The sequence below is a fragment of the Phoenix dactylifera genome, unplaced genomic scaffold (assembly GCF_009389715.1).
Source record: "Phoenix dactylifera cultivar Barhee BC4 unplaced genomic scaffold, palm_55x_up_171113_PBpolish2nd_filt_p 000319F, whole genome shotgun sequence".
In the NCBI taxonomy this organism is placed as follows: domain Eukaryota; kingdom Viridiplantae; phylum Streptophyta; class Magnoliopsida; order Arecales; family Arecaceae; genus Phoenix; species Phoenix dactylifera.
The window spans coordinates 82,880-95,320 of record NW_024067788.1 but is presented as its reverse complement, the minus strand read 5'-3'; the positions used below and the strand labels follow the sequence as shown (position 1 = coordinate 95,320).

At 36.4% G+C, this 12,441-nt stretch overlaps 1 protein-coding gene across 1 annotated transcript in view; it reads right to left on the bottom strand.

Moving 5' to 3' along the window:
* Window positions 1-12,120, bottom strand: part of LOC103712318 (serine/threonine-protein kinase EDR1-like) — a 30,361-nt gene extending 18,241 nt beyond the window's left edge. Inside the window, exons 1-7 of the mRNA XM_008798806.4 lie at window positions 11,597-12,120; window positions 9,366-9,788; window positions 8,081-8,184; window positions 4,731-5,998; window positions 4,296-4,336; window positions 2,086-2,154; window positions 1,845-1,945 (exon numbers count right to left, since the gene is read on the bottom strand). Coding sequence (XP_008797028.1) covers window positions 1,845-1,945; window positions 2,086-2,154; window positions 4,296-4,336; window positions 4,731-5,998; window positions 8,081-8,184; window positions 9,366-9,788; window positions 11,597-11,992 — 2,402 coding nt within the window. The 5' untranslated portion in view covers window positions 11,993-12,120. The remainder of the gene's footprint in view (window positions 1-1,844; window positions 1,946-2,085; window positions 2,155-4,295; window positions 4,337-4,730; window positions 5,999-8,080; window positions 8,185-9,365; window positions 9,789-11,596) is intronic.
* Between the last annotated feature and the right edge of the window lie 321 nt (window positions 12,121-12,441).

The window sequence follows — 12,441 nt, the reverse complement described above, 5'->3', positions numbered from 1 at the left end:
TGCCTGAGAAAAAGTTTATAAAAAAGAAGGAAAACAGAATAATCTTTTTTTAAGCCATCAACGGTCATTCCTGAGTTCAACTGCTTCATCATCACCCCTTACATATTCAAACAGCATGAGTATGTTGTTATTGACGTGAAGAAGAATTCCAATATATTTTGGACAGATGAAGGCAGACAAAGATGAAAAGGTCATCTTTGGAACATATAAGTTCAAGTAAAGTCAAAGATAACTGGTTTTCAAAGTAATCATATAACAATGCTTGGATTTAGAATAAAATAGCTGCTTCAAATCAACACGATGAAGAGTCAGCGTATGCATGTTCCGGTTTCAAGAAACTTGTACTGAAACACTAGAGGTCCTGAATTCAGCTAGATAATAGCCGCCTGAAATCAATACAATGAAGAGCCGGTGTGCACGTATATTTAGGTTTTGAGAAACTTGTAATGTTAGACTAACCACTGTGATCTTGAACTCAGAAAAAGCTTTGGTGCCATTTTCGAAAGTAGACCACATCCTATGCAACTTGAGTCACTGCCCACAAAGGGCCCACTTCATGCTAAGGCTTTAAATATCAATTGCCCCTATGTCTCTCCACCTGTCCCAGCTTCAGTGGTTTTTCTATTGGTTAATCAGACCAGAAGCAATTTTCAGTGTCTCCTTATCCAGCTTCAGCCACTGCTGTATTCCCAATTCTCTACTCAAGTATAGCTCTAAATTCTTGGAAACTAGAAGCTAGCTGCCCCATAGGTGATCAATATACCCAGCTTATCTCACTAAATTCCTCAATCAACTCCTTGTTCTAGCAAATGCCACCCACCTTCCCAGATCTCCCATGCTCTCCCAGGTTATTATGGATTCACATCCACAACTGCTGAAACATTATCAATTGTCCACCAGACCGAAAATAGACTCCAATCACTTCCAAGACTGCAACAGACCCAGTAAAAATATTTCTTATGTACCTATACTGGGTTCTCCAAATTCAAACCAGAAACAAAGGATTCACTTGGCTTAAGACAAACACAAGTCCTACAGATCCACCGTCAATAGATGGCATGTGAACCATGAGTTTACAAACCAAGATGGGTTATATGAAGACCCTGCCCTCAATGAAATCGCAGCCAGGTGTGGCATTGTTAGATGATCAAGTTTGCCGCAAAGACCAACTGGTTCACAATGAACAGGAAAAACTACAACTTCCATTGAATCACATGTCTCACCATTTTTTGCCCCTCCACTGTGCATCTAATAATTTAGATAGTTACGCCTATAAAGGGATTCTCCCTTGCACTCGTATTTACTTTCAGAAAATAAAACAGGCGCTAAATCATTATTAATCTATCAGACAGATAAGAGGAAGTTTACTTGCACTAACAATAAAGCCCGTTCAACATGTCTCACTAAACATATTGCCACTACCAATGTAGGATGGTTCTACCAATACTATTCTGGTGGACATTCATCAACATGTTAAAATTAAAATAAAAAGGAGATGCAACTTTTAAGATTAGGTGTCCAAGGATTTCTCTTTTGTGATAATGAAAATGATATGGTGCTGCAAAGGAAAAGGTCCTCAAGTGGTGATCTTCATTTTCAGAAGTGCAAAAAGGACAAGGTCTCGTTTCAGAGATTACTAAGGAAAGCTAAAAGTCAGAAAAGAATGTCTAGAACTATAGAATCTTCACTGGCTCCCAAGGTGATCTTCAGCAAACCAAAGTTAATGCAGGACCAGGTTTATCTTATCTTCAGTGTCCAGTAATCTCTAGACAGTTGAATTTAGCAAGTTCTTTCATAATACTCTCCATTCAAGTACTGTAAAATACAATGGAAATTTGTCTTACCTTGGGAGAAATTCTGTAACAATGGAGAGATTTGGGGGCCGAGTAACAGCACCCATGAAAAGAACGACATTTGGATGACGCAACCTGCGCATTATCCGCACCTAACCAAAGAAACTGTCATATTAGTGAAATGTTATTCATTATTAATGTATAATAACAATTTAAGCAGAAGACCATGAAAAACTTCAAGAAGAACGGTTGTGAACATCGAGTACACATTTAGAAAAAAAAAGACACTTACTTCACTCCGGAATTCATCCAAAGCATCTTCATAGAAATCTTGATCTAAAAATTTCTTTACAGCTACTTCCTGTCATTGAAAAACAAAAGGAATGCATGTCAATTAATAATTAACTGATATTGAATTGGCACGTTTTAATGTTTAACTCTGACTATACCATTAGCTCTTTCAGAAATGATTAATGAAAAATTTATGATGAAGTTTAACGATTAGGAATTTAGGATAGCTAACCATTACTGGTACATGAAAAATGTGCTTCAATTCTGCCTATTCATGAGTCTATATTTCAAAAGTCCAAATGTCAGAACAGTGTAGTTCAAAGTGTTTCCTGATGACCTTCCTTGAGGTGCTATAAAAAAGTATTTTACTAATGAAGTACAGTCAAAATGCCTAGCAGCCAGCAGAAAACAGAAAAGACATGCCCATTTGTTTACTTTCAATCAAGCAATTCAAAGAAAGAAACCAAAGTTTGTCGTCTCGGTACCGGACTTCGTACTGGTGCCATACTAGCACAGTATCGGTACAATACTGGTGCCACCATACCAAGTACCGGTACCGAACCGGTATGGTACGATACGCCTTATACCGTCCAATTCGGGCCAGTACGATGTACCATGAAAGAAACAATCATTCTGCACTTAACTTGAGTGTCTCTATCATTCAAACCAAGGTTCAAAGTCCTGGTTACGATGCCAGTATTGATTGGGGTCCAAGTCAGTGTGGCACTAAGATGGTATTGCACAGACACTTGTGACACATTGGCATCCCAGTACACACAAGGATGCCAATTTTTCTTTTGTTTTTCTTTTCGTTGTTTTGATGTTTTAAATTGCTGTCTGTGGTGCATTTTATGTTCATTTTTGGTCATAAATTAGGGTTAGGTAAGGTGTTGATGTTTTCCTTCATATTGATTCTTTAAATTTTTCTATTGCTGCTTTTTCCTTTCTTTGTCCTCTCTTTCTCTCTCCCCATTTCATCCCCCTGCTTGAACACCAACAGCAAGCAAAAAGGAAATAAGGTGCCTTTTCTGCATGTCTCAATTGGTATCAATCCATAATGATTACTGTCAATGCCCATCCTACTTGGTACCAATTAGTACCAACCAATACCAAGAACAGTCCGGTAGTGGGGGGATCAAGGTCCAAAGTGTGTCTAAGGGCCCAGACAATCACGTCTGATCCAGGATTCCCGGTACAGAATCGTAACTGTCGTGCCCAAAATCATTCCCTCAACGATGGCACTCAGTGAAAAGGAATCTGGTGCAACCACTTATGGAAGTTCAAGCCTAGTACATTGGGTTACCAACACCCAAAATTCAACCACTTTCTAGATAACCTTTACAATGAGTGAAGTGACAGGTATAAGAAGGTGTCAAAGTACATAAGAAAAACTGCCTGTACATTACAAAGTCACAACTAATCATGTATTAGAGAATACAGATTAAAAGGCAGAGTTGATGGTGGGAACGAAGAGAGAGCACATTGAAACTGCATATTTCTTGAGGTGACCACAAACACTGAAACTCATTCCAGTTCAGCCAAATAGAAACCAATCATCCATTTTTCATCTTCTGTTCCATGATTCAATTAGTGCAAAGATACAGAGTATACCACAAAGTCATCATTAAGTCAAAGGTAATGGTACTATGATAATGCAGTTTTGAGAAGAATGAGAATACAGAATTAGCACAAAAACAGCCAAATGTAGCAAAATCACTCATGCCAGTTTGGACATGTCCGATGTCAGCATAACTGCAAGGTTGCCACTTATACGACCAACCACTAAAGCATTTAAAAATGTAACTACCTGCCTATCAGGTACACCCATATTCAAGAATTTAGCTCTAAATAATTTGAAATATCTGAAATCATAAAAGACAATGAAGAGTATAACCAGCCTCTTTTCAACCAACAACAAAAAGACACTGCCCTCCCGTCCCCCTCTTCTTTGTCTGGTGCTTTTTCTTCTTTTTTTTTTTTCTTTTCAAAACTGATTCAACGGCTAAAGAGAGCAAACTATTACATAACAAATTTGGTCAAAAATGACAATGGAAAACAAGCTGATCCTGCAATCACTTTCCCACAAAGAAAAGACTAACCAAGAAAAGAAATTGAAAATAGAACATATGATTTTCCTCTCTGTTCAAATCATTTTTAGGAGGGTGTATCCTGTTAGAAATCACTACACTCAATACAATACAGACTACTCACCGTTCCATTCCAATCAGCACGATACACTTCCCCATATGAACCTATTCACAAAATCAAGAATGGCATTTCATTAGTTCCTCAAAAAGAAGACATTCTTGAATGTGAAAGAAAAGCCCACTCCCACCTCCATTTTTCCCATGAGGCAAACAAGAGTTAAGAATATGAAAAACATTACAGAAGCAGTAGAAAGAACATTTTATGCAAACAATAGGGGGAAATCTCAGAAAATATGACCTCAAAGTGGTTAAAAACTAAATTACCATATTACTTAAAAGATAGCTGCTATACAACATCCTTGGAAGAATCTAGTTTGGGATTTCTGGGTTAATAGGCTTCATGTGAGTAATATAACTTTCAATAAATAAAAGTAAAGAGCACCCCAAGAAGAGGTATCTATCAAAATTTCCTCATGCTAAGCTCCAGTTAAGAAAATACCTAATCCAATCCTTTCGCCAATTACAAGGTCTTCCCATGGGATTTCCAATTCCGATACCTCATCTAGCATAGAATCAAGCCTGCTCGGCCTCATTTGTGATGGAGAAGCTGAGGATTCTTGATCCCTTGATTCCATAATTGTTCCCATAAATCTATCATATTGGCACTTCTTCAGAACATGTTTGCCAATTACATTCTTCCCATCTTCCTTTATTTGGTGCAGCATGCTACTTTGCAAAAGCAACCCACTTGCATGATCTTGCCCTCTATGTTTGTCTCCGGATGACTGAATAAGTGGTTTATTTGCCCAGGCATTAACATAGCCATGATCCAATTCACTATGCTGATTCTTTTCTGAACCAGTGCTTGAAGTACTAAGCTCAAAGGAAGGGCAGCCTGTAGTTTGCGTAGAACTAGTAGTCATCTCATTGCCAGGCGTAGCTACAACAGCAGAGCATGAAATACCAGAAACTCGAGCAATATTGTCATCAGAACCTTCTGAATGTATATTTCCAGAAGAGTTTGGCACTTGAGATGATGATGCATTAAGATCATAATTCTTCCGTGGCAAGGGGCCCTCCACAAATTTGTACTGCTTTGTGTTAGAAACCTCATTGCATGCAGACTGGCCTTTCCAAACCAGTGGACGTTGAGGTCTCCCAGGGCCTGAGACAATGTTCTCTCTACATCTCTGGTATCCAGAGTTTCTAATATCAGTTGCTTTGAATGGTGTAGAACTTTTGCCAACTCCAACTACCTGGAAAGGGTTCAGATCTGCAAAAAGGTTTCTGGAGTCCACAGTATTTTGTGAATCTGGAACTGTGCTCAACTTTTCATTCCTTGAACTATCACCATCCATGGGAACCTCAATAACCCCTTTCTGCTTTGAAGACATTGCACTGGTAGAACATGGTAACTGATTTGATTGGCCTTGTGAAAACAAACTCATATTGCTACTAGAACTGCTTCCACTGAGAGTCAATGCTGTACCAGTATAGGCACTTTGAACAGAAGGTACTGGTATTTCTTTTTCTTGTCTAGCATCTCCAAGCTTATTGTCATTTAAAGCAGAAGTGCTATTTCCACCTGAAAAATCACCAAATGAAGATTCTTCTCTAGATAAGTCCTCACCTGAACTACTTGCTCTCCAAGGAGTTACATTTTTGCTTAGTATTGGCTTATAAGAATTCATGGCAGAATCTTTTGAACTGAGTACATCTGCTGGAATCAGGGTGCCTGGGGCAGCCATAAGATCAACCAGAAAGTCCCTAATACAGAATAGTACCAATTAATAATGATGATTGGCACTTAATTCTGACAATTATCATACATACACCTATTTGAATGTTAATACACAGCTTATATGTGAACTACCATGCTTTTAGATTTTTTTATAAAACTAAAGAATCAATGATGCGAATCAGTAAAACAAACTGTAAAGTCTATGTCAATTATGCACAAGATTATGCAAGAATAATATCGTCTCAATGCAATTCTTCTATCAATTATTATGTCTTAGCAAACAAAGGCTTAATTGGTTCTACACGATTAACTGCTTAAGAATGGAAACAAGGAATAGATTAGTCCACTAGGGGTTGAATCTAAATAATTGTTTGAAACTATTTGAAATAAATTGAGACAACATAGTGGACAATTTTTGGGGGTTTTTTTTACATGGATACCCTTCTAAATATCGGATTTTGCATGAATACCCTTCCAAAATTGATATTTGCATGTATACCCTTGTAAAACTCTGTTATTGTACAAATGCCTCTAATATAACAGTTGTTCTAATGGTGTTAAGAAAAATCATATTTATATTAATTAAAAATAAAATAAAATTTTAAAATTATGCTATTGTCCCTGTCTTTTTCTCCTGCTATTGGGATCGCGATCTATTTGCACGTCTACCCATTAAGGATATTTTAATCATTTTAATTTGAAATTGTTAATTTTTTTAATGTCGTTAGATAGTGTGGTTACATATGCAAAAACAAAAATAAAAAAAGGGTAGAATAGCAAAACAAGTGTTTTACAAGGGTATACATACAAATATAAACTTTGGAAGGATATTTATGCAAAATTTGATATTTAGGAGGGTATTCATGCAAAAAACCTTTTTTTTATATTTTTTGGAAAAGTGAGCACAATGCTCAAAAAGCAAAGAAGACGGAGCATATCTTTATATCCAAGGAACAAGTCACTTTATGCCATGTGGTTTTAAAGCCTATAATACTTGAGCAGGCAACATATCCAAAGATTGTAGGCCCATAATCCAAGGCTCATCATTTTTTTTTTTTACTCACTAAACTTGAACCAGGAATATTGGCAATAGTAACATGATGGTTAAGATTTCAATGCAATAACACTTACAACGGAAATACTCAACTAGCTAATTTCTTAAGTTGAAGACCTAAAACAAGTTAGTCACCCATAGGAGCAAAGCTATTAATGATAGCAAAAAGAAATGGGGTATGCAACACCCAGGCATCAGCAGGAAAACCCAAACAGCAGAGAGCATGATAAATTTCACCAATTACTTTTAATATTCACAATCTAAAATAGACTAATAAATCCAATTCCCATCATTTCTTTGACCCCGCCAAAAAATCATTACTCAAGAAAACAACCCATTATTTTAATATTAGTCATTGAATTAGATAGGTTTAAAGGTAACGGTTTCATATTACTCAAGAAAACAACCCATTATTTTCAACAACTTGATACTCATACCAATCTTTAGTAACTCGGGAACTTTGTTCTCTTCTCTTTCCAAAAATCAGAAAAAAAAATCTTTTGCAACCATATTTTAATATAATATAAAATATATGTATGTATATATATTGTGTATAGATATACATATAAGTATATATGTATGCCTAACTGTGTGTATATATACACACACATACACAAACAACATATATACATACCTACAAAAATTTACAATGTTTGCATCTCTATCAATATGAGCACACAAAATATTCAATAAAATAAACTATTTTATAACTATAATGCCAATGACATATTATTTGATTTTATGCAATGTGGTGCATCTTCAAAAAAAAAGATTAAGATAAGGAAAAAGTATCTTGGGCAATACAAAATACTAATGACACTTCAGTGTTCTAGTAAATAAAATATAAAGAATGGTTGAAAGATGATTTTATCTTGAAGCTATCATTCTTGAACTTGAAATTAAATTAGAAATGTCGCTATTATAAGAAATAAGTACCTTGCAAAGAGACTTATTTTCATATAGGAAAATTTCTAAATGATGTATAACACTACATCTTCGAAGTAACTAAGGCAATGAAGTACATGAATAACACATAATAGATGCAAATACAAACCTTCCATCACCCAACATAATTATATTGACAGCATCATCATCAACACCAGTGTAGTGGCTCCCTTTAACAAGTTTGCATGGTATGCCAACATAATCTGCAAGAATCTGCATTCAAGTGTGGTAGTGATCAGATGAGATTAAGCATCCACTAGACAAAGAAAACTGAATGTGAGATATTTGGCCAAAATATCTAGTTCCTAACAAAAGGAGAGCTTCATCTTTATAAACTCATAGAAACAAAGATCCTTCTTGAAACATAATTCCACATTAAAAAGTTGTAACACTGCAATACAGACAACAAATAACAAGTCTCTTTTCCCATCTCTGCGAGCTCTGCTGACCCTGGAATAAATGAAGAGCTTCCAGAGTTTCTGTCCCCTAAATGTTATTTCTTTTCTTTTTATCTCAATCTTGCAGTTGCTGTAAATGAATGGCACTAAATTGTTTTTGTGCATCGAAGAAAAAAATCTGTTATACACTGTTTTCTTTTCCCTTTTCTCAATCCATGAAGTCCTCGTGCTCTATAGGGACAGTTCAGTATTCAGCTAATCAGCAATATATACATATTCACTGCACAAACAAAATTATATTAAAGAAATCTGGAGACACATTTTGTATTCTACAATTTGATTCCGATTTCTGCTATAATGGCCATAACATACAAACCCTTCAAAAAGGAAATGGATGAATGATCCTTGTCATGGAGTATATGGTTTTAATGCATATTTAAGTGATGCAGTGTTATAACAGAGCACAAAAAGAAAAAAGAAAAAAGAAAAATGATGTCAAAGTCAATCCTTAGAGCAAATTTCCAAGGCTGGCACGATACCATTTCATTTTGCAGGCATGCAAGTCAAACTATAACTTTTCCGTTTCAAGTTGTATAGATGGTACTTAAAACTCTTTCTTGGCCATGGCATGCCATGGTACAAGCCCGTAATAGCGTAAAGGCCCCAGCTACTAATATCCAGGGTGTTTACCAATGCACTAATGCATCAACATCATTTCCTTTATTGCAACTTAAATGTAGGGCTTCTTACAATCTGAAATTACTAAAACTATTTTTGTATATAAGCTCTTAATAAAGTTAGGTTATACTAACAAATGCATTGCCTTTATACATAATATAACACTGACTGTACAGTTTCTCATGTCACCATTGGTTATTCCAAAATATTATAACAAATACACAAGCAACTAATATACCAAAAACTGCTATAAAGTGACTTGTAGACAGGGGAGCACCAATGTAACCTAAAGAGTCCATAAGAGAAGGGAACACTAACCTTGAAAAGTAGTGCACGGTGACGAGATAAACCTACTTTTATGCAACCGATCGGTAATAAACTAGTCTGCTGTGACGTCCGTAACTCAATGCTTTTCTCCATCCACCTAGCTAACATGTCACTTGCATCCCTTACAGGACCACCCATATGATCTGTAACAAGCTCAGATATCCTTTGCACCAAAATCCCAGTCTCTGCAACAGGGCAGCCTAATGAAATGCACTGTGCAATTTGCTCCAACTCCACAAGGGCAGGATCGATTGCACGGTTGACTATAATAACTTCAAAACCAAGATCTCCAATGCTTGTTTCGAGATCCACAAGTGATGGCATCTTTCTTTCGCTTGAATAATCAGTTGTGAGCACAAATATGTCATAGAACCCATCAGCAACCTTCTCATTATAGTCAAGCACATTATAGTCCTAGAAGACACAGCAGATGCAAATCAAAATAGACGAAAGTGAATCAATAGAGAAGATGCAAACAAAAATTCAAATGGGCTAGCAAGTCAACATATTGGGAAAAACACTACAGTTAGTTCCATAAAAGAAAGAGCCTTATAAGGAACATGCTGTTCACAGATGTCAATAAAATAAAGATACACAGATGCACATGACGATGCATCCATAGACGAATAGATAGATACCTGCATGCCAAGAACATAAGCACTAGTATTGTAACCAACAGTTGAATTATTACAGTTTCAGAAAACTCTTTTAAATTCATGAGGATGCTCCATCCATTGGAACATTTTAAAAAGATAATCTGGCCCCATTTGGTAGTGCTGTAGATAGTAGGGCTTTTGTCAATAGAGCTTTTGGTATTAGAACTTTCGCTAACACAGCTTTTAATAAAAAGTTGCTTGTTGTTTGCTAACTACATTTTTGAAGTGTCATGAAACTTTAACATTTGTCTGGTAACCAAACTAAAAAAGTACTTTTAGTATTAGAAAATAACAATAAAAGAAATTGTATAGTCCTTCCAATTGTCTAACTGTTTATACTATTTAAAACTATTAAAGTATTCTTAATTTATAAATTATTTATTTTTATATTTTCTAAATAAATAATATGTAATATAACAATATAAAAATATTTTTATATTATTATAAAATAATATTATTATAAAACAACAATATATGTCATTTTTTATAATAATATTATATTATAAAATAATATTGTGTTCTTAAAAATGATAATCATAATCTGATAATAAAGTAATATTATTGCACTATACAATATGATTATATAATATAATGTAATTTAATAATGATATATTGTTTTAATATATTATAATATCATCATATTATTATATTTTAATACTAATATTATTATATCATACTACACTATATTATATTATATTATTACAATGAGTACTTTCAACTTCCCAATATGTCTTAGGTAGAACTTTTGCCGGAATTGGAGATTTTTCCTAGTAGATTTTTTCAACTTTGGAGGAAGTAGAAAGTTGTGTCAAAATTTTCACCAAACACCTCAGAATCATCCCAAAAAGTATTTCACCCTCCAAGAGCAATGCCAAATGCCGTTTTAAAGTGCTAGTAGCAACCACATATTATAAAGTGAAAAGAGACGTGAAGACAGAAGTTTCGACAGACCTATCCTATTCTAATCAAATTACTATAGGATCTTTCGCCACTCATGTTCCTATTTCACTTTCTTCAAGAACATATATAATGGTGTTGTCCTTTCTCCTGGTCGAACAGCATGCTAATTAATAAAAAGAACCAGAATTGGCAAGAGCTTGTACAAAGTTTATTCGAATCATGCATTAAAGCTAGTCCAACATGAAAATGTCAACAAGTATTCTACTTCCATCGATTTCAGCTCACTATTTCATCACCAAGAGCATAAATTAACTACAACAGGATGCAAATAAGCAAGCAGAACCTAAAACCTAAACAAAATTTTAATTATAAGGCGTGATATCATAGCCACATATCCAGTCAGACTCGAGGTTCAGGGGAAAGACGAGTGTTATTAAAACGTGAAGCAACATCTCAGAAACCACAACTGTTCCAAAATGCTCTCAATTGCTAACCACAAAAATAAAAATCTCGTTTCTTTAAGAATTAGGTTGTGAATTTGACCCCAAAACTTTCATCTTTCCCTAATTTATAATAGCAACCCCATTCCCAAACCCTAATTCGAATTCATAGTTTAGAAGTCCACCCACGATACCAACAATAAGAAGAAAAGATTCAAAAGCTCACCCGATACTGCCGCGAGAGCGAATCCGCGGTCCCCTCCTCCTGATCTTGATCCATCCCGTGCCTTCCCAGACTCGGCACACCATCGGGATCATTCCTGAACTCCTCTTTGGACGCGCTGATAGCGAGGGCCAGCTGCACCTGGAACTCCTCCGACGACGACGAGAAATACTCCTGCCGGTCCCCAGGCGGAGGCCGCGCGGTCTCCGCCGCCGGATAGGGCGACGGCTGGGAGGGCGTCGCCGCCGTCGAGGCGTGCGCCGCAGCACGGTGGTCGGAGGCGCATGAGGGGGACAGGGAGGAGGTCAACGGAGACGCCGGCGAGGCGGCGGCGGGGGGGGACGGGTTCTCATTGGATCGGTGGGGGCCTTTCCTGTGGATTTTGAAAATATTCTTCATCGGGTTCTCTTATCTTCTTTTCTCCGGTTTTTTGTTATTTTTGAGAGCGCTGGGGTATATCTGGGGATTTTTTTTCTCTTCCCTCGCGAAGAGGTCGGAGGTTAGGACGAGAGAGAGGATGGCGGGTGGGAGGGAACAATGGCGGAGAACTTTCCATTAGACCGCGACAAACTGGGGTAATTAAATGGTCTTAGCTTTTGAGTAAATTACTTAAGTAACCAAGTTTTTTTTTATAATTATCTATATTTGCAGACCCATTCTGTACCAGAAAGTCGACTATGGTTAGGGTTGGGAAGTTGAATGAGAGGGTTGGTGTTTCCGGTTTGGATCCTCTGCAGTCCATCATGCACCAGAGGTATATACACCTTGATGACTGCCGTATTATCTAATCATAGAGATAGATGGCTATCAAAAAGGCATAAGATCCCAACTTAATATGTTGTTAAATT